This window comes from Scyliorhinus torazame, chromosome 1, assembly GCF_047496885.1.
Source record: "Scyliorhinus torazame isolate Kashiwa2021f chromosome 1, sScyTor2.1, whole genome shotgun sequence".
Lineage (NCBI taxonomy): Eukaryota > Metazoa > Chordata > Chondrichthyes > Carcharhiniformes > Scyliorhinidae > Scyliorhinus > Scyliorhinus torazame.
In genome coordinates this window covers 202,613,481-202,636,772 of record NC_092707.1, presented here as the reverse complement: position 1 = coordinate 202,636,772, position 23,292 = coordinate 202,613,481, and the positions used below count along the sequence as shown (strand labels likewise).

General features: G+C 49.0%; 1 protein-coding gene across 6 annotated transcripts in view; it reads left to right on the top strand.

Annotated features, from left to right (window-relative positions):
- Positions 1 to 6,577, top strand: part of map7d1a (MAP7 domain containing 1a) — a 407,069-nt gene extending 400,492 nt beyond the window's left edge. For all 6 annotated transcript variants that reach the window (XM_072502058.1, XM_072502051.1, XM_072502047.1 and 3 more), the window contains 2 exons: positions 3,812 to 4,107; positions 5,963 to 6,577. In XM_072502058.1, coding sequence (XP_072358159.1) covers positions 3,812 to 4,107; positions 5,963 to 5,973 — 307 coding nt within the window. In that variant the 3' untranslated portion in view covers positions 5,974 to 6,577. The remainder of the gene's footprint in view (positions 1 to 3,811; positions 4,108 to 5,962) is intronic.
- The last annotated feature ends 16,715 nt before the right edge of the window (positions 6,578 to 23,292 follow it).

The following is a 23,292-nucleotide window of genomic DNA, read 5'->3' as shown; positions in this document are numbered from 1 at the left end:
TCTGCTGACCGCCCTGTCTGCTGACCGCCCTGTCTGCTGACCTCGTCTGCTGACCGCCCTGTCTGCTGACCGCCCTGTCTGCTGACCGCCCTGTCTGCTGACCTCCTTGTCTGCTGACCGTCCTGTCTGCTGACTGCCCTGTCTGCTGACCGTGCTGTCTCCTGACCGCCCTGTCTGCTGACCGCCCTGTCTGCTGACCGCCCTGTCTGCTGACCTCCCTGTCTCCTGACCGCCCTGTCTGCTGACCTCCTTGTCTGATGACCTCCCTGTCTCCTGACTGCCCTGTCTGCTGACCTCCCTGTATCCTGACCGCCCTGTTTCCTGACTGCCCTGTCTGATGACCTCCCTGTCTCCTGACCGCCCTGTTTCCTGACCGCCCTGTCTGATGACCTGCCTGTCTCCTGACTGCCCTGTCTGCTGACCGCCCTGTCTGATGACCTCCCTGTCTGATGACCGTGATGTCTGTTGACCCCCCTGTGCTGACCGCCCTGACTGCTGACCTCCCTGACTGCTGACCTCCCTGTCAGCTGATTGCATTTCCAGAGTCTTGACAAATGAGCGTTCTTGCTTATCTCACTCTGACTTCAGAGAGCCAGTGTCTGTTGAGCACAGGACTTGAGAGCAGAAGGCTTGGGTTTCACGTTCTCGGCAATTTGACAGTGGAAATGGGGCTCAGTACTTTGCTGCTCCCTCTCCTCTTGCCTCAACATACCCTGATTCGTCAAATCTCTTTGCACCCAGAGTTTCATTTCAGAGGTGCTGGTTAACCCCAATGTTCAGTATCTTACACACCTGGAATTATAGTCATAGAATGTACAGCACAGAAACAGGCCAAGCTGTCCATGCCGGTGATTATACTCCACATGAGTCTTCTCTCACCTTTTATCACTTAGCTCCATCGACACATTCTCCTTCAGGCACGTGTTTAATTCTCTTTAAATAAATATAGATTATTCATGTCAACCACTCCCTGTATTACTGAGTTCCACGTTCCATCACTCTCTCAGTAAAAAGTTGCTCCTGAATTCCCGACTGGATTTACTCATTTATTGGATATTTACGATACTAGTTTTAAAATCCCCACAGCTGGAAATATCAAGGGTAATTTTACAGAGGTGATGGCTCAGCCAACTGGAAAGTCCGTGAGGACCCCTGTTGCCCCCTTTGTCGAATGCCCGCCAAATCAAAAGCCAATCAGATAGTTAACAGGCCACATGGTGGGCCTTCCACAGGAACCCCCCACCGGGTCGGAGAATCGCCGGGGGCTGGCGTGAATCCCCCCCCCCACGCCGTGTTCCGACTTCTCCACCACCAGAGTTTTGGCGGGGGCGGGAATCACGCCGCGCCGGTCGGCGGCAATCGTGCCGGTCGGCAGGCCCACCCCCGGCGATTCTCCGGCTAGCGATGGGCCAAAGTCCCGCCGCTGTCAACCCTCGCCCGCCGGCGTGGATTAGACCTCCTTTTGAACGGTGGGACAAGGCGGCGCAGGCAGGCTCCGGGGTCCTGAGGGGCGATCTGGCCCAGGGTGATGCCCCCACGGTGGCCTGGTCCACGATCGGGGCCCACCGATCCGCGGGCGGGCCTGTGCCGTGGGGGCACTCTTTTTCTTCCGCCTTCGCCGTGGTCTTCACTATGGCGGAGGCGGAAGAGACCCCCTCCCCTGTGCATGCGCGGGGATGCCGTGAGCGGCCACTGACGCTCCCGCGCATGCGTCGCCCGGCGAAGACCTTACAGCGCCGGCTGGCGTGGCGCCAAAGGCCTTTCCCGCCAGCCGGCAGAGCGGAAACCACTTCGGCGCAGGCCTAGCCCCTCAAGGTGAGGGCTTGGCCCCTAAAGGTGCCGAGACTTCCGCACCTTTGGGGCAGCCCGATGCCGGAGTGGTTCCCGCCGCTCCATTACGCCGGAACCCCCCCCCCCCCGCCCCGCCGGGTAGGGGAGAATCCCGGCCCAGGATCCTGAGGATGGGGGAAGGGAAGAAGGAGTGGGGCGGGGGGTGGGTGGGGTGGAAGCTGCCGGCCAATCAGACGGCAGCAGCTATCTTGTTCGGTAGCACCATTCGGTGGCTGCTGCTGGAACAACACCCACTAGAGGCCCAGTATTGCAGAATGATCCAGGCCAGAGGTAAGAGTTTGCAGGGTGAAGTGTGTTGGTGGTGGGTAGCGAAGGCAAAGGGTAGGCTCTCTGTGGACCTCCCCCTTCCTTTCTGATGCCGATCAGGTGCTGAGTTCCTTTGAATGAGGGTCTCCCCGACCACAAACCACCGAGAAAGATTTTCTGTTCATGCTCCCCTCACAGTTTCGGACCTGCCCACTGCTGGGGTGATACGAACAGCGATGGGACAGGGCCCTTAATTGCACAGTTAAGAGTCAACTATACTGCTTTGGGTCTGCAATGACATGTAGGCCAAACCAGGTAAGGATGGCAGATTTCCTTCCCTAAATGGCATTAGTGAACTAGATGTATTTGTACAATAATTGATGATAATCATCTTGGCCACCCTCTTCCAGATTTACTAATTGAATTTAAATTACATCAATTCCATGGTGGGACTTGCACTCCCTTTTCAGTTTCTTAACAACGTTAGGTTCTGGGTCCACTTCAGCCCCACGCTCCTGATCTACGGGCACCCAGTGCGAAGAGGGGCGGGGAAGGACGAGGACCTCCTCGTGAAGTTGCTCCTGGGCCTGGCAAAAACTTGGCATTAACAGGTCCAGGCAGCGGGCGACCAAGGGGTCGTCCGACCAGGCTGTCTGCCCCTCTCCCGCGGCTTCATTCGCGGCCGGGTGTCTCTGGAGAGGGAGCATGCGGTGTCCACGGGCACACTCGAGGCCTTCCGTGCCCAGTGGGTACCGCAGGGGTTGGATTTTAATTTGTCCCTGCGTTAATTTTTGTTCTTTTATTAAGTTGCAGTACCCTAAAATACTGCATGGTGGGACTTGAACCCATGTCCCCAGAGCATTAGCCTGGCCTTCTGGATTACTAGTCCATTAACATTACCATTAAACCACCATCTGAACTCCATTTGCCCTGCTTTACTGCCTAATATCCCTGCCCAAAAATCCTATCAATCTCAGCTCTAAAAATTTTCATGTGACCTATCCCCTCCCCAGTCTAACAGGTTTTTGGGGGTGGGGGAGGGAGGGGAACGTTCCAAAATCCCTTTTGTGTGAAGAAGGGTTTCTGACCACCCCTGAACAGCCAAACACTTCATTCTAAGATTAAGTCCCCTTGTTCTATTCCTGCTGCACCTATCAAACTTCAATCATCCAAACACCTCAATTAGATTTGCTCTTAATTGTCTATACTGAATGTGGGGGGGCTGGTTTAGCTCATGTTGGCTGGACAGCTGGTTCGTGATCAAGAGCAAGGCCAACAGCACGAGTTCAATTCCCATGCCGGCTGCGGTTATTCATGAAAGCCCCACTTTCTCAACCTGGCCCCTTGTCTGAGGTGTGGTGATTCTTGGGGTAAATCACCACCAGTCAGCTCTCCCCCTCAAAGGAGAAAGTAGCCTTTGGTCATCTGGGACTATGGCTACATTATTTTTCTTACTGAAGGGAACACAAGCCTAGTCAAGCGGCCTCACCTATCAGTTAATTTTATCTGACCTAGTACCATTCTGTGTTTGAAATGGAAAGTGTTACACTTGGACTGAGCTTAGGACGGTAGCGGGTGGTTGATACGGGTGGATTGGGATGGGGGGGGGAGGGATGGGGGGGGGGGGGGGTGACTGGGAAGGCAGAGGGTGTAGGGGAGGAAGGATGAATGACTGGGAAAAGAAAACTAAAAACCAGCCTCTTGTACCCATTAGGGTGCCTCCAGAAGAAGATGGCTGTGAGAAACAAGATGTCCTCACCAACGGAGTACAGTCGAACAAACAGGAAAATGGGATTTCTCCCAAGGAGGTGGCATCACAGGACTTTGAAGAGATTGTCGACCTCTCTAATCACACGGGCTGCTTAAAGGAGACTGTGGACAGTAACAGGGAGAAAGGATGTCTCAGCAGTCTGACAGCTGACGGGATTCCAATCAATCCCATCATTGCATTTGAGGAGGAAAGTTCCTTCATTAAGAAAACAACGGGAATTCAATCCCAGCATGTAGCAGGTACGGAAAAGCAAGCTGCAGCAACAGTCGGGTAGCATTTCCTCCATGATGGATTGTAGGAGAGAGAGAAGTTTTGTGAGTGTGATAGAGCTAATACGTTGTGAGCGTGTAGGTGTGTGTGACAGAGAGACGCTGTGTGAGTATGTGAGAGAGAGAGACTGAGTGTGGACTGTGTGTATGTGTGTCGGGAGGGGGGGGGGGGGGTGCAGTGTATGAATGTGGGTGTCTGTGTGAGAGGGGGGAATGGGTGTATTGTTTTATTAGTTCATGGGATATGGGCATCTCTAGCTGGGCCAGCATTTATTGTCAATCCCTGAGAGCAAGTGAGAGTCAACCAAATTCCTGTGGATTTGGAATCACATATAGGCCAGAACAGGTAAGGATTCATTCCTTAAAGGCATTAGTGAACCAGATGGGTTTTAGCGACAATCGTTTCATGGTTATCCTTAGACGTTTAATCCCAGAAGATTTTTTAATAGAATTCAAATTTCAGCGTCTGCCATGGTGGGGTTCAAACTCAGGTCCCCAGAGCATTACCCTTGGTTTCTGGACTACCAGTCCAGTGAAAATACCACAATACCACCACCTCCCATGTTAGTGAGAGGACGGGTGTGTAAGAGGGGGGACGGGTGTGCGAGAGAGGGGACAAGTGTGCGTGAGAGGGGACGGATGTGCGAGAGAGGGGACGGATGTGTGAGAGAGGGGACGGGTGTGCGAGAGAGGGGACGGGTGTGCGAGAGAGGGGGTGTGTGAGGAGATAGGTGTGTGAGAAAGGAGACAGGTGTATGAGGGTGTGTGGAGTAGATGGGAGTTATATTCAAATTGACCAAATTTCAACATCAGATAATTCCCAAATGTCAGTCACGAAGAAAACAAAACTACTTTCCTCACGAATGTGATCGCGGCGTTAACGCGATATTACGCAACGTGGCCAATTAATGGCTACCGAGTATGAAACACGCTCCGTGAGAGGCTGAGAACGGGGAAGAGGGCACCAAGAACAGGGAGAGTACGGTCTGGTGTTTCCAATGTGCTCTCTTGGGGACTGCTGCTGTGGAGCTGTCTCAGGGAGCTGCTGACCTGTAAAAAAAAAACTAAATGTCAGCAGAAAAAAATATGTCCCCAGTGTCTCGGCAGCACATTCAAACACAAACTACCCCAGACACATTTGTTCATTTTATTTGAGCCCTGACTTTCTTCCGGTCCTGGATTGAGCCTGCAGCTAAAATGTAACGGCTGCCTGGCCAATCGCCCCACCCGCTGCTCGTAAAGGCAGGCAGGCCCACGTAAAATCCCAGACAATTCAATTAAATTGCCTTCTTGATTGTCCGCCGGTGAGCTTCCAACTTCGCACGTGCCCGCCGAACAAAATATTGTACGAGTACGCGATCACATCGGGACAAGCAGTTTTACACATTTCTGGGATGGGCGCCCACCCACCCGAGAAACAGAAATTTCTGGCCCCATGTATTTCACTGTTGGTGGGGGATTCTGGAAAAGGATCTGAGAATTGGCTGACATTGGGCAGCTTAACCTGAGGTGGTGCACAGCATTGCAGATACGCTCAGTCTGGCTCTGGGCCCCTCAGCCCCCAGCTCCATTCTAAACTAGTCTTTGCTTTGTGGAGCGCTGGGCTCCATACTTTCTGATGGGCCACGAATAGCAGTGTTAGTCAATACACTGACCTTGAAACTCTAGGATCAGTTTCCAAACCCGGTTGTCAGAAAGATCCCCTGCCTCCTACACTCCCCATTCCGTGCTGACTGCAGTATAACTCCCATCCCTCTTGGGCAGAGTATAATCACAATGCACTTGTCTGTATCTCTAGTGGTAATGACTTTTCGTTCTGTTTCAGAAATCCTCTGAAGGCCTGAGGGGCGAAACCTGCTCTCCCCCCCTCCCCTACCCTCCGCTCCACCCTCCCCGAGCCACCACGCACGGCTTGCTACTCAGTGTTGGATCTGGAAGTGATCGCAGGAGCTCACCAGGTTAAAGGGGAAGAGTCGAGAGTGAGGTGTGTCATTACCAACCCTCCAAAGGACTGCAAAATCCTCACATCTCCGAGCGACACTTCCTTTTACTTTGTTGTGTTGTTTTTTTTTAAAGTGTTTTAAAAGTGTTTACGGAAAAGTAACTTCCACATGAAGAGACAGGGGGGATTGAACAAAAACCCGGAAGATTAGAGAGTGACCTCGTGGAAGACACAGCCATTCCCTCAACCTTCCTTCACTCGTACTGTACACAGCGTGCTGACACGATGCTGTCCCTAATGTGCACCTTATTAAAACTGACACTCTAATTCAATATAGTCGGTGAAGAGGAAAAGGCACTCGGACAGATGAGAGTGTGGCAGAGCAATGGTTATTGTATCACTGGTGGTCGCGTTCTTATTTAACTTGAAATTATAATAAACTGCTGGGTACAATGTATGTGAATAATGTAAATAAACCTCTCAGTGTTACGGCAGGAAGATGCATGACTGCATCGTCTGATTGGCACTCTTCCTGCTCTAAGCCCCACCCTCCATCTTCCTATTCCTCCCTGAAATTTCCCAACTTCTAATTCAGCAGATATGAGCGGTTGTGGTTCTGGGGGGACAGGATTTTGTGGGGCACACAGATGGTTAGCGGTGGGGGGAATCAATAATGCGCTGCACTCAATGAAGAGTGTGATTGTGTCTGTCTTTCTACCTCTGATGCCAGGGTTCAAAACCTTTGCAAAAAGAGCCTTATGACACTTGTGCCTCTCTCTTGCCACTTTACACATTCAGCACGTTTATTTCGCACACTGAATGTGTTCCTTTTTAATCTCACTCACTCACACATACAGATTATCTCGCTCATCCTCACTCTAAATCTCTTGCACTCGTACACTATAACCTTGGAGTCTGAGTGAGTGAGAGAGCAGGCACGAACGTCTGTGCCCAACATAGTGAAAGAATCTGGGATGGGTATTTTGTTTTAACCTCGTTCATTCTTACACTCACCCACGCAATCGTTCTTTATTCAGATATTTGGGGCTGGATTCTCCGTCCCACAACACCCGAAGGGCGTTTCACGATGGGATGGAGAATCAGGCGTTGGGCAAAAATCGGGATCGGCAGGGCAGCACGGTGGCACAGTGGTTAGCATTGCTGCCTCATAGCACCGAGGTCCCAGGTTCGATCCCAGCTCTGGGTCACTGTCCGTGTGGAGTTTGCACATTCTCCACGTGTTTGCGTGGGTTTCGCCCCCACAACCCTAAAATGTGCAGGGTAGGTGGATTGGCCATGCTAAATTGACCCTTGATTGGAAACAATGAATTGGGTACTCTAAATTTTTTTTTAAAAGCGGTATCGGCAGCAATCCGAACGCGATTCTTCAACCCCCCCACCTGCTGGCACCAGGATTGAGGTTCACGAACGTGTGCCAGAGGGAGGATGTAAGTGGGTCTTTTAGCGGGCACGCCACCCGAATCGCCAGCCCTCTGTGATTCTCCGGTCTCCTGGGACGGGACTCACTTGGGCGCGGATCACTTCTGGTATTTACCAGCGTGGCCCTGATGTGGTGGACTTCACGGTGGGACAAGGGGTTAATTCTTTAGAGGAGTTGCTCCCAAAGCCCATCTGAGGGCCAACCCCCTCCCCACAATGCACTACCAGTCCCCCATGCCCCTCCTCCCAGGGACCCCTTTAATTGGGAGACCCCCCCTACCCTCCAGGAACCTCTTTTATAGAGAGAGCCCCACCAGGGACTCCCTAACTGAAGGAACTCCTCACAGGGGTCCCCTGACTAAAGGGACCCCCTAACTAAAGGGATACCTCGCACAGACCTGCCCACCCTCCAGAAAAGAGAGCCCTGTCTGGGAGCAAGAGAGCAGTCCTGACAGGGGCCGTGAGAAAAATTACAGCTGTAACATTTACCTGGAAGCTCCACATGTCCATTCCCCATGTGTCCTGTGTTTCGACCCCTCAGATCTGTTAGCTGGAAGCTATTCATTCCTTTCTAGTTGTGGGCTGTGATTGACAGCTTCCACAATCCATCTGCACCCTTGACTCATTCATCCCCATTCATGGATGTGTGACCTTAGTGCTGAAATTCCAATATTTACAAACATCAACCACATCAAAGTAAGGTAAGTGCATTCCATTCACTCAAGTGTGTGATCTGCAAATCCAGGGGATTTTGGAAAATTAAAACCAATGCATCAACAATCTCATCAACCACTTCTTTCAAGAGCCGAGGATAAAAGCCATCAGGACCTGGGGAATTGTCAACCTGCAGCTTCAACAGTTTAATAAGTACCACTTACCTGGTCATTGTAATTTTCCTGAGTTCCTCTGTCCCTTCAATTTTGTGTTGTACAGATATTTCTGGGATACATAGATACATAGAAGATAGGAGCAGAAGTAGGCCTTTTGGCCCTTCGAGCCTGCTCTGTCACTTATCACGATCATGGCTGATCATCCAATTCAATAGTCTAATCCTGCTTTCTCCCCATAGCCTTTGATCCCATTCTCCTATATCTAGTCGCCTCTTGAATATATTTAATGTTTTAGCATCAACTATTTCCTGTGGTAGTGAATTCCTCAGACTCATCACTCTTTGGGTGAAGAAATGTTTCCTTATCTCTGTCCGAAATGGTTTATCCTGAATCCTCAGACTGTGACCCCTGGTTCTGGACACACCCACCATTGGTAACATCTTCCCTGCATCTACCCTGTCTAGTCCTGTTAGAATTTTATAAGTCTCTATGAGATCCCCCTTCATTCTTCTGAACTCCAGCGAGAACAATCCCAACCTAGTCAATCTCTCCTCATGGCAGTCCCGCCATCCCTGGAATCAGTCTGGTATTGCTTGGATCGACCATTGTCAATAACAATACAAAATACCTGTTCAATTCATCTGTCATCTCTTTATTTTCCATTATTAATTCCCCAAATTCACTTTCCATAAGTCTGATGCTCACTTGTTAACATTTTTCTTATTTCAGTATCTATAGAAATCCTTACTATCCGTCTTTATATTTCTCGCTAGCTGTCTGGTGCTCTAATTTCCCTCCATATTAATCTTTTTGTTCTTTGCTATTCTTTATATTCTGTCCAATCTTGTGCCCTGCAGCCCACCACGCACAATTATATGCCTTTTCTTTAAGTTTGATACTATCTTTAGCTTTTTCAATTCACCACAGCTGGTGTGTCCCCTCCCTTGGAATGTTTCTTTCTTGTATCTATTCTGAAATTTCCTTTAAATGTCTGTCGCTGCATCTCTATTGACCGATCCATTAACCTCATTTGCCTGTTCACTTGCAGTGCCGAGAAAGACCACGCTATCGAACGGGATTCTGTTGCAATTTGGGGCCTCAGTGTGGAACGTCCCGATGGAAGTGTCCCTTAGGCCCGTTTCCTGCATTGAGAAGCTCCGCTCGCCAGACCTCCTCAGTGCAGGAGGAGATTGGGATGCTGCTTTTAAATGGCGCCCCAATCTCTCGACCGCCCCCCCCCCCCCCCCGGGACCCAACTCACCCAAGGGGGTCCTTGGGGGGACGGACTCCACGTCACACAGGCAGGGCACTCCCAGGTCCGATCCCTGGCGCTGTGCCATACTGTTCTGCGTTGTATTGTGCCGTAATGTACTGGGCCGTACGATGCCTACTGTGCTGTACAGTACTGTACTGTGGCACACTGTGCTGTGTTGGGCTGTCCTGTACTGTGCCATTTCTTGCTCGGTGGGACAAGATGGGGGGGGGGGGGGGGGGACAGGACAAGATAGTGAAAGTGAAGAAAGGTCAAAATTGAAGCCAAATAGATAAATGATTGATAAAAGTGGCTAATGAAGGATGTTAAGTGGGGTCAGGGTTGTGTGACCTTTCACACACACCTAATTGATGGTGATTGTCCGTTCCTGGTCTGCGAGAAGATTGCTGTGTTTCTTCAAGTTAGCGTAACATTTCAACAAAGTCTCCTTGCATTTTGCCGTCAAAAAATCCTTCTCTAAATTGTGCAAACTCTTAAGCTTTCGAATTTACAGCTGAACACTCAGTCTTACGTAGCTATAGAAACGGAATGCAGTCTGCTCACTTGTATCTCGGGCAAACAGTACTGCTTGTATTCTAAGTCTTGACAATCGCATTCCCGCTAGTCTCATTGCTCTCAGTCCTCTGCTGCCCCGACTCCTTCCAACAGCCCCCCCCCCCCCCCCCCCAAGTCTTTCTCTGTCCTTATATCCTCTTGGCCCATCCACTCCCTCTCTCCTTCCAACTACATTTTTCCCTCGATCCATCTTTTTTTAATTATCCTCTGCCACTGAATGGGATTTACCTCCTCCTACATTGTCACCTCAGCAAGAATGGAAGCATCAACTTAGTAAGTTGGCTGCTGCAACTCGAAGGACCCCCCACCCCCACCTGCTGTAAATAAGATGCACGCCCGCACTATCCCTAGAAACATCCCCAAAACACTCTCTTCAGGTACCATGTCCTCAGAGGGCATTGGCGACCATGGACCTCCGTGTCAATCTTGCTCTGGAGGAGTGGATCATCTTTGTGCCTGGAACATTCTTTCTTTGTTCTCCCTCGATCACTTCCATCGACCTTTCCCGTCAAAACAGAAGTTCTCATTCTCATTACTTGCCCAAGAAATTCCAACTGCCTCTTCCTGATCTTAGTCAGTGGCGTTCTTTAGGTGTCAGATTTTACTAACACATATAATAATAATAATCTTTATTGTCACAGGTAGGCTTACATTCACACTGCAATCAAGTTACTGTGAAAAGCCCTTTGTCACCACATTCCGGCGCCTGTTCGGGTACACAGAGGGAGAATTCAGAATGTCTAATTCACCTAACAGCATGTCTTTAGGGACATGTGGGAGGAAACTGGAGCACCCGGAGGAAACCCACACAGACACGGGGAGAACGTGCAGACTCCGCACAGCCAGTGACCCAAGCCGGGAATCGAACCTGGGATCCTGGCGCTGTGAAGCAACAGTGCGAACCACTGTGCTACCGTGCTGCCCTAATAGGTGTGACTTATCCAAGATAATCTTCATTATTCACCTCATCTCTACAACCTCAATTCTCTGCATTGCTTCGCAAATCGTCCACTACTCACCTCCGTATGTCAGTATCAGAGTGATGCCATGATTCTCAGATTGTTATCGTGGCTAAGTTTGAGTTGTTCACAACCTTTTACATTGCAAAATAGACACGGAGAAACCCAGGTTGACCCAGGAAGGGTTGGCAAGGATGGCTAAACAAAGGCTGCGTATTGGAGAAAGGAGAGAGGGAGATAGGAAAATGTAGGGAATGAAAGACACAGAGAAAGACCAAGGTGGCTAACAGGTCATTGAAGGGAGAAAGGGGAAAATAAGAGATTCTATGTGGAGGTAGTGGCCACAGCCACAAACCAGAAAGTCAGGATTACGTCCACCTCCACCGGCCCTGGAAATCACAACTCAATGTTGCATTCTTCAGGCAAGTAGTTGCGTGCAGGCCTTGTCTCCACAACATCTCCCCCTCCCAAGGCTGGATGTCTGCCTCCTGGAGCTGCCAGCCAATCGGGGTCAGCAGCTCTACATCTCGGCAGTGTCACTGGGAGCGGGGGCCATTGTTTGGTACTGCAGCAGTCCTCAGACCAGTCAGCCGAGAACAGGCATGGAGTGTAGGTGAGTGGGGTTGAGATGCTGGACTAATCAAGTAGGCTCCAGCTAGGGATGGAGGGGTGGGGTTGGTTGTGAGGGGCTGCTGTTCGATCAGTGGGAGTGACGGAACTTGCTGCTGTGGGTTCCCCCGTGGGTATTGTTATGGGCCAGGGCTCAGGAACTCCAAAGTGTAGTATGAAGTTCACCTGACCTTCAACCTTTATGTTAAATTTGGCCAGGATGAGCACAAAAGCCTTCACTGCAGGTGTGATTCATCAGACAGAACGGGTGTCATGCTAGCACAGTTCTCCATGTGTCTGTGTGGGTTTCCTCCGGGTGCTCTGGTTTCTTCCCTCATGTCCCGAAAGACATGCTTGTTAGGTGAATTGGACATTCTGAATTCTCCCCCTTTGTACCCGAACAGGCACTGGAGCGTGGCGACTAGGGGCTTTTCACAGAAACTTCATTGCGGTGTTAATGTAAGCCTACTTGTGACAATAAAGATTATGATGACTTCCTAGACACTTCAATCAAAACAGGGTTTATTCTAAGAACGTAGATAACATATATATATATATATAAACACAGCAAGAATTGTTATCAATTACAAACATATAGACACCACACAGCTACAATAATCTATATGTACAACATGTAATGAATTCCCCCTTAGCTGTTCCAATTCAATTACAAAATCCAATTAAACCAAAACCCCTTTTCAAGGGCATGGCCCAGCACACTGTATTCTCACTTGAATGGGACTGGTCCTTTCCCTGAAATTTTGATCCAGTTCCAACCAGCAGATTCAAACTCCTTCCGGAAAGCAACTATATCTTTAAAGTTACCAAGGCTGTTAGCCACAACCAATGTGCTTCTTACTGGAACAGCTTTTAAAACAAAAACAGGGAAAACACTTCTTTCTCCTTCTGCAGTCCAAAGCAGCCAAACTGAAAATGAAACCTAAAAATAAACGCTCTCATCTCACAGCCAAAGCCCAATGTGCTACAAGTCACATGATAAAAGACTAAACCTTTCTTAAAGGGATACTCACATGACAGTATCAGGTACATGATCTGGAAGAACTCGACCCCCCCCCCCCCCACACCTCCCTGAGTCCAAAGGGAGGCCACAAGGTTGTAGTGAGCGAGCTCCCCAGATGGTGAAGAGCCCATCCACTGATATAATAATTGCGGCGGTGGGAAGAGACCTTTAAGTGGCCTCAATTGGCCTAAGGTTAGGCGGACAACCAACCACCTACCGTACTGGTTGGTAAAATACCAGCGAAGACAGGAAGGCAACAGGCATAGCACCCTTGGCATGCCACCTGCCTTTATTGCACACCTGATGTCCTTCAATGTGGACAGGACTAATTGTTTTTTTTTAATTAATGTTTTATTGAGGTATTTCTTTGGCATTTCAACAACAACAAAATCAACAATATACATAACAGGAAAAATATAAACAGTGCAAATTCCACCTCCCTCTCCCACAGGTCTTGCCATTACTTACCCCACTAACCTACGCTAACCTAACCCCCCCCCCCCCCATTTCTGCTGATGATTAGTTCTCTGTGAGGAAGTCGACGAATGGCTGCCACCTCCGGGCGAACCCCAGCAGAGACCCTCTCATGGCGAACTTAATTTTCTCCAGGCAGAGGAAGCCAGCCATGTCTGAAAGCCGGATCCCCAATTTCGGGGGCTTTGAGTCACTCCATGTCAGCAATACATGCCTCCAGGCTACCAGGGAAGCAAAGGCCAGAGCATCCGCCTCTCTCTCCTGGATTCCCGGATCCTGCGACACCCCAAAATTTGCCACCTCCGGTCTCATTGCCACCCTCACACTTAATATTGTGGACATGCGTCAGCAAACCCCTGCCAAAATCCCCTCGATTTTGGGCTTGCCCAGAACATATGGACATGATTCGCTGGCCCCCTCCCGCGCATTTCGCACATCTGTCCTCCACCCCAAAGAATCTGCTCATCCGGGCCACTGTCATGTGAGCCCGGTGAACAACTTTAAATTGGATAAGGCTGAGCCTGGCACATGTTGCGGTAATATTGACCCTTCCTAATGCGTCCGCCCATAGGCCCTCTTCTATCTCTCCCCCCAGCTCCTCCTCCCGCTTTTGCTTCAGCTCCTCGGTTTGCGTCTCCTCCGCACCCATAAGCTCTCTATATATGTCCAAGACGCTCCCCTCTCCTATCCATCCCCTAGAGACCACCCTATCCTGAATCCCCCTTAGCGGCATGGGTGGGAAGGTTGGTACCTGCTTCCGCAAAAAGTCCCGTACATGTAAATATTGGAACTCATTTCCCCCAGCCAGTGCAAACTTCTCCTCCAGCGCCCTCATACTCGGGAAGCTACCTTCCAAGAACAAGTCCCCCATCCTCTCAATCCCCGCTCTCCGCCAAATTCAGGACCCCTTGTGCATCCTCCCCGGGGCAAACCGATGGTTGTCGCAGATTGGGGACCACGCCGATGCTCCCTCTGCTCCCACATGTCTCATCCACTATCTCATCCAGTCTGCTCCCTAGGCGATCAATTGATTCCTTGATCGGATCCAGGCATTCCCGCTTCTGTCTGGCGAAACCACCCTGAATGGACTGCATCACTGGGTCCGTTGATCGCTGCGCTGCCACCCAGGGGTCCGCCCCTCACCCCCGTCTCTGTTGCAGCTTCAACACAGCTCGCTTCTTGTTCCTGCCCTTTCGCACACTTCTGATCCTTTTTTCCATAAACCAATGCGAGGAAACAGTGCCCAGCGGCCTCTACCTACAAATTTTCCGTTTAAAACCGGAAAAAAGTCCGGGGGAAAGGTTCAAAAGTCCGACCAGAGTGGGAGCCACCAAATGTGCAACTTACTCCTCCATAGCCGCCACCCGAAGTCGGACAGGACTAATTGGTGAGTAGAACTCATCCAGCATCAGGAGATGAGTGGCCTATTTGACACAAATTGGAGTGCATGGACTGGAGAATGATAGACTGGCAAGGAGAACATTGCAATGCATCAGGGAGATAGTGATGCTGTGGTATTGTCACTGGATTAGTAATCCCAAGACTCTGGGGGCGGGGATGATCATTGATGTGAAAACCCATCTGTTTCACGAATGTCCTTTAGAGAAGGAAATCTGCTGTCCTTCCATGGTCTGGCATACATGTGACTCCAGAACCAGCACAATATGATTGACTTTGAAATTGCTAAGCAAGACACTTAGTTGTATCAAATCACTTAAAAAGTCTGTAAGGAATAAAACTGGATGGACCATCTGGCAGCGATCTAAGCACCAGAAATGGCAACGGCAAACCCAGCCCTGACAACCCTGCAAAGTCTCCCTTACTAGCGTCAGGGGGCTTGTGCCAAAATTGGGAGAGCTGTCTCACAGTCAAGCAACAGCCTGACGTAGGCATACTCACGGAATCATACCTTACACATAATGCCCCAGACATCACCATCACCATCCTTGGGTATGGCCTGTCCCACTGGCAGGACAGGCCCAGCAGAGGGGGCAGCACAGTGGCATACAGTTGGGGTGGGGGAGGGGCTTTTGCTCTGGTAGTCTCCAACATTGATCTCGGACCTCTTGAAACCCATGAAGCCCGATGGATTCCGGTCAAACATGGGCAAAGAAACCTCCTACTGATTATTACCACCCTCCATCAGTTGATGAATCAGTACACTGCCATTTTGATCACTTGGAGGAAGCACTGAGGGTGGCAAGGGCACAGAATGTACTCTACATGGGGGACTTCAATGTTTATCACCAAGAGTGGCTCGGTAGTACCACCACATCCCGAGCTGGCCGGGTCCTAAAGGACATAGCTGCTAGACTGGGACTGCAGCAGGTGGGGAGGGGACCAACAAGAGGGAAAAACATACTTGACCTCATCCTCACCAATGTGCTTGCCACAGATTCATCTGTCCATGACAGTATCATTCAGAGTGAACACTGTACAGACCTTGAGGAAACAAAGTCTTGTCTTCACATTGAGGATGCCCTCCATCATGTTGTGTGACACTACCACCGTGGTAAATTGGATAGACTTCGAGCAGATCTAGCAGCTCAAGACTGGGCTTCCATGAGGCGCCGTGGGCCATCAGCAGCAGCAAAATTGTATTCAATCACAATCTGCAACCTAATGGCCCAGCATATCTCCACTCTACCATTACCACCAAGCCAGGGGATCAACCCTGATTGACAGAGCTAAGCAATTCCACAACGAACGGATAAGATCTAAGCTCTGCAGTCCTGACTCATCCAGTTGTGAATGGTGGTGGACAACTAAACAACTAATTGGTGGAGGAGGTTCCACACATACATCCCCATCCTCAATGATGGAGGTGCCCAACACATCAGTGCAAAAGATAAGGCTGAAGCCATCAAGGACAAAGCAGCCCGATTCACCACCTTCAACATCCATTCCTTCCACCACCAATGCATTGTGGCAGCAGTGTGTACCGTCTACAAGATGCACTGCAGCAAATTGCCAAGGCTCCTTCGACAGCACCTTGCAAACCCGCAACCTCTGCCACCTTAAAAGACAAGGGCAGTGGACACAAAGAAACAACCCTACCCTCCAAGTCACACATCATCCTGAGTTGGAAATGTATGATTCTTCATTTTCCATTGCTGGGTCAGAATCCTGGAATTCCCAGCCAAACAGCAATGTAGGTGTATCAACAGCACATGGACTTTCAGAATGCTCGCCACCTCCTTCTCAAGGACAAAGACAGCATTTATTGTCCATTTCTAATTGTACTGTCATTGAATGTCAAGAGGTGGCGGAGATGATTATTGCCATGCTCTGTATGGCATGAATGTTACAACTTATTTGCCCAAGCCTGAATATTGCCCCAGTCTTGTCACATGAGGCAACGGTACCTGAAGGATTGTAAATGGAACTAAGCGCAGTTTAATCATTAGCAAACATTTCCACTTCTGACCTTTTCATGGAGGGAAGATCATTAATAAAACGCTAAAGATGGTTAGGCCTGGGACACTAACTGTGGCAGTACCAAGAGGAACTCCTGCAGTGGTGTCCTGGGTGTGAGATGATGGACCTCCAACAATTATTGCACTTTGTGTTAGATATGACTCAAACCAGTGGAGGGTTTTCCCCAATTCCCATGGACTTCGGTTTTACTGGAACTCTTAGTGCCAAATATTGCCTTGTTGTCAATTCAAGTCTTGAATTCAGCTGTTCTGACTATATTTGGGCCAAGGCTGTTATAGGATGTGGAGCATAGTGGCCATGGTGGAACCCAAACTGAGATTCGGTGAACATATTATTGGTGAGAATGTGTCACTTGATAACACTGTCAATGCACCTTTCAACACTTTGCTGCTGATTGGGAGTAGACTGATGGGGCGGGCAATAAGTGGCTGGATTTGGATTTGTGCTGCTCTTTGTAGACAGACATAGACAATTTTACATCTGTCCAGTAGATGTCAGTGCTGTTGCTGTGTTGGAACAGTTTGGTGAGAAGAATGGCTGCTTCTGGGAAGAAGCCTTAAGCACAATAGCAGAAATGTTGTTGGGACCATTGTCTTTTCTGTATCCAGTGCATCCAGCTATCTCCCAATACCATGTGGAGTGAATCGAATTGCCTGCAACCTGGCATCTGTGATGCTGGTGACCTCGGGATGAGGCCAAGATGGGCCATTCACTCACTACTTCTAGATGTAAACCAGTGTTCTTCAAACTTTTCTTCCTTGGACCTACTTTTACCAACTGGCCGACCTTCACGATCCACGGCGGCCGCCTTTGGCGGCCTACGCCAGCCGACCTTCGTGACCCAGCCGACCTTTGCAACCCATGCCAGCTGACCTTTATGACACACTATTTTTGGTTATCTTTAATGTGACAGGTGAGTCTGCTGGGTCCTCACAATCTCACTTGCTTTGTCATTCCAATGTTACATTTCTGCTAAGAACTTCAGCTGATGATTTAAGTTCTCACTTGAAAAAAACCAAGTGGTTTGTCCTCGAACTCACCATGCTTAGTCTTGACGTGCTTTTGAAGTTTAGAGGGTTTTAAACATTCATTTGCCAGTACTTCCCTGCATATAACACACATGGGCTTTGTATCCTGATTTGCATTGGCAGAATTAACAATGCCATACCTCAAGTAATCATCTTTACACTGCTTTGTTCCTGATTTTAGATTATTCTTTGTTTAAAATGATCCATCTTTAGTTCTTCACAATCCTGTTGCTTGCTTGCTTGCAGCTAGAAATTGGAGGAATCTGACCTCTGTGATTTTGCGGCAAAAGCATGGACGTACAGGGCGTGTGGCATCAGTATACCAGCCGGGCGCGTGACCTTCTCTCTGTCACCGCTTCTGGCCAGAAGACTTTTTTTGTTTTATTCATTTATGGGATGTGGGCATTGCTGGCTAGGCCAGCATTTATTGCCCATCCATAGTTGCCCTTCAGAAGGTGATGGTGAGTTGCCTTCTTGAACTGCTGCAGTCCTTCAGGCTGCAATGTTTTGTTTAAAAACCAGTCACGGCCAGCATTCTCAATTTAAAAGCCAGTCGTGGCCGTTGGGCGCTTCTCTCATGATCGGGAACGCCACGACCAATCACACCACAACCCACCCGCAGTTTGAAAAACTCTGGTGTAAATGACTTAAAACACTTGGCCTTGTATTACGCACTGACGTGCTGGGCTACCCCATCAGTGAGAGTAGAGATATCTATGGAGACTCCCCTACAAATAGCTGTTTAATTGTCCACCACAATTCATGCCTGGATGCAACAGGACTGTCGAGCCTGGATCTCATCATTTGGGATTGATTAGCTCAGTGAACAGCATGCTGGTTTCACTGGTTTGCATATGGAGAAGAAGATAGAGGAGCAGATAGGCAAGGAAATTACTGCAGTGCTGCATGAACAATAAGGGAGTGATAAAGGGATCCTTTAATTACCCCAGTTTTGAATCGGCAGTGATTGAATGTTAAGGGGCGCTTTGTTGATCAATATGTCATGATCAATAGGTAATGGTGACATAGTGGTAATGTCACTGGATTACTAATGGGGATATGGGTTCAAATCCCCACCACGGTGGCACAGTGGTTAGCACTGCTGCCTCACGGTGCCGAGGTCCCAAGTTCGATCCCAGCCCCGGGTCACTGGCCATGTGGAGTTTGCACATTCTCCCCATGTTTGCATGAATTTCACCCTCACAACCCAAAGATGTGCAGGGTAGGTGTATTGGCCACGCTAAATTGCCAACTTAATTGGAAAAAAAAAATTCAGACGTAGCAATTCCCACCACGGCAGCTGGTAGAATTTGAGTTCAATTATAAATCGAGAATTGATCATTTTAAAAAAGCTAGTCTCAGTAAGGGTGACCAAGAAATGATTGTTGTTCCCTTTCGGGAAATAAATCTGCCTTAATTAACTGGTCTGGTCTACATGTGACTCCAGATGCATTGCGCATCCACAATTGACTCTTTATTGCCCTCGGAAATGGTCTCGCAAGCCACTCAGTTCTTGTGCAATTAGGGATGGGCAACCTGTCAACAATGCCCACATCCCATGAAGGTAAAAGGGGAAAAAATGTTCCCCATCTAACATTGCTGGATCTAGTTCTAGGGAATGAGATCAGTCAAGTGGCGAATTGCACAATGGGGGAGCATCTTTGGAATAGTGGTCTTAATTTCATAAGGTTTATATTAGTATGTAGCAACCTGGGACAAAAATGCTGCACTTAACAAGAGGAATAATTTCAGTGAACTGAGGGTGGCACAGTGATTAGCACTGCTGCCTTACAGCACCTTGGGCCCGGGTTCAATTCCGACTTCGGGTGACTATCTGTGTGGAGTTTGCACATTCTCTCCGTGTCTACATGGGTTTCCTCCAGGTGCCCTGGTTTCCTCCCGCAGTCCAAAGATGTGTAGCTTAGGTGGATTGGCCACGCAAAATTGCCCCAAAATGTCCAAAGATTAAGTGAGGTTACAGGGATAGGGTGGGGATTGGATCTGTGTCGGGTGATCTTTCAGATGGCCACAGTAAGAAGTCTTACAACACCAAATGAGCCATCTGATGAAGGAGCTGCGCTCCGAAAGCTAGTGATTCGAAACAAACCAGTTGGACTTTAACCTGGACTTCTTACTGTGTCCACCCCAGTCCAACGCCGGCATCTCCACATCATTTCAAATGGTTGGTGCAGACTTGATGGGCCGAATGGCCTTCTTCTGCACTCTAGGAATTCTATGATTCTATGATCTGGCTTAGGTAAATTTGTGTCAAAGATCTGCAGGCAGAAATGTCATGGAACCATGGACAACCTCAGTGCATTCTAACAAGGGGGAAAGGCAGGATAGTCAAAGTCAGAGCTCCCCGGATGCTGAAAGAGTTGGGATGGAGTAGGAAAGGGAAGAAGTGAGCATCATGTTAGTATAAGGGAGATTAGGGATGAATGTAAAAAACACAGTGGAGAAATGAACAAGTAACTGAGGTGGGGACATTTGAAAGAGACAATGCAAGAGTAGATTGGTGGCTACAACAGTTGGAATCCAAAGGTCCCAGTAGGTATAATGACTGAGGGTTGTCAGAGGAGAATGGGGGCCAATTAGGGATCAAAATGTAGATCTGTTGTTGAAGGCAGAATACATGACTGAGGCTACAAATGAGTACTTTGTATTTTTTTTTCACCAAGCAAAAAATGTATTGCTGGATCTTTGCTGAGATACTAGGTAGGATAGAAAATTCCGGAGTTGCTAGACTGGCTGAAATAGTGAGAGAAATAAGTGGGAATGTGGGGAAATCCTGGTCACATTCTAGACCCAGGCAGCAGGGAGGCAACACACCAGGCTGAATTCATAGCTGCAACTTGCCTGTTCTCCGACTATCAAATCTCCATTCCGATTGCTTTCCCAATTTTCTGCCCCCCTGTGCAACGTACCCCCCCACCCCCATCCCCACTCAACCTGGCCATGGACTTAGCTCCGGCTACACTCCCCAGAGGAATCATCATTCTCTCTGGTCTTCAGAACTGGTTGGGGAGTGAGATGCCCTCAGGGGACTGTTGAAAGACCTGCCTAGCCCGCCTCCAATCCTGGTGAGCACCCATTCCCTCTCTGCCTGCACATCCTTTAAGGTGTGGAGTGACGACCTCCAGAAATGTGCTGTCCACATAGTTCTCGGCCTCATGGACGCACTGAAGTGATCATGACCATTAAAGCAGGAGTGTAGAAGATAGTGACCAGAGCAGCACGAGGCATAACTGTGAATGAGATACTAACCTGGTGAAGCTATAACACTGCACCACATGCATCATGCATTCATAGAAGGGGGCAACACAGACGGAGGCCATTCAGTCCATTGCGTTTGTGGTAATTCTTTTGAAGCGCAATCATTATTGCACATCCAAAACAGCGGGGATTATAGTTTTGAACCCTGGAGAACACCACTGTTCTGAATATCTTCCTCTTCTTACAATGTTCCGATGCAGCTTAATATAAGCTTGCCAGACAGTCTTTCGACTGAACACTTCAGCCTTCCAGACCCAACATTGAATTCAACAATTTTGATCATGGCCTGTGCCTTTATTTTGTTCCTTTTCTCTTTGCTACTTTTGCCTTTCCTGTCCTCTTTCTCGCTCTTGCTCTTTTACATTTCATTAGCTTTCAGCCATTTGTGATTCAGCCATTCACACCTCCTCTAGACAAACCCCTTAGAACATAGAATTTACAGTGCAGACGGAATCCATTCAGTCCATCGAGTTTGCACCGGCCCTTGGAAAGAGTACTCCACTTAAGCCCTGCACCTCTACCCTATCCCCATAACCCAGTAATCCCACCTAATCTTTTTGGACACTAAGGGCAATTTATCATGGCCAATCCACCTAACCTGCACATCTTTGGACTGTGGGAGGAAACCGGAGCACCCTGAGGAAACCTACGCAGACACGGGGAGAACGTGCAGACTCCGCACAGACAGTGACCCAAGCGGGAATCGAACCTGGGACCCTGGTGCTGTGAAGCAACCTTGTTAACCACTGTGCTACCGTGCTGCCCTTGTTTCTTTAATTGTCCTGTTTACCACCTTGCACCATGAAACCTTCGTCATTTAACCCCCCTGGCTTCCACCCTTCACGGATCCTCTGTTGCGTTCTCCCCACCTGCCCCTGCAACCTCTCCCTCTACCAACTTCACTCACTCAAAACCTTTTTTGCATTTCTAACTTTTCCCAGTTTGGATAAAAAGTCATTGACCTGGGCTGTTAACTGTGTTTTTCTCTCTGGCTGCTGCTATCAGATCGGCTGGGTATTTCCAGCATTCACAATATTTTTGGCATTATCCGCCACTTTGCATCTCCCTTCAGTCTGAAAGTTAACCATTCACCCCCAGCTCCCAAGCATCACAAAAGCTTGCCATCCTCCCAGTAATTCTGTCTACACCTTCCGCTGCCTCAGGAAAGCAGACAGCATTGTCAGAGACCCCTCACACCCAGGCATTGCCTTCTTCCAGACCCTTCCATCAGGCAGAAGATACAAATGCCTGAAGACCCCCACATCCAGACATAGGAACAGCTTCTTCCCCACATCTACTAGACTCCTCAACGACTCTCCCTCGGACTGATCTGTTCCCTGTAAGAACACAATTCATGACGCCCTTGCTCATGTATTGCTTGTTTGGCGGCCCTTGTTCCGCACTGTAACCAATCACTATTTGTTGATGTACCATTTGTCAATATACTCTGTCGATTATTCTTTTGTCTACTATGTACATTCCCTTGGCCGCAGAAAATTACTTTTCACTGTACTTCGGTAAATGTGACAATGAATATCAATCAATCTAACCTTTAGCCAATTTTGTACTCAAGCTGCTACTGTCCCTTTTAATCCACAAACTTCAACATTGAAGCCTAAAATGTGGTACTTTAGCAAATGTCTTCTGCAAATCTATATATGCATTCACTACACCGTCCTCAATCCCTCTCTGTCGCCTCATCAAAATGTTCAATCTAGGTAGTCAAACACTAAGAACAAAGTACTCTTGCTGGAAATGTTAAATAAAAAACAGAAAGTGTTAGAAATATTTAGTTGGTCTGGAGAATCTATGGTGAGAAAAACAGACCTGAAATGTTAACCCTGTGTTGCATTTTTCAGGCGAGTGAATGGCTCCCCCCGCTCCCCCCCCCCCCCCCCCCCCCCCTCCCCCCGCCACCCACTCTCCCTCTGCAGCCATGTCACGGTGCGGTGGGCTCAATTGGATAACAGTGGGGCTTTCACCCCTCTCCTGCCATTGACAGATGCCAGCCAATCCAATTGGCTGACAGCTCCAGCAGTTCGGGCAGCACCAAGAGCTCAATGGTCGGCAATGCCGGGACTGTTGGGAGGGAGGTGCTTCCAAAGCGCAAAGGTCACCGCCAAGCTCCCCTATCCACCTATCATGTTATGTGGGTGAGCTTGGAGGTGGGTGGGAAGGTGGTAGTTTGGGCACTAGCCCTATCATACATGCCCTCCTGCCCAGACACTCGGTGGGGGCATGTAAAATCCAGGCCAATGTTTTTCTTTCCACAGATGCTGCTAGACGTGCCGAGTATTCCAGCAATCTTTA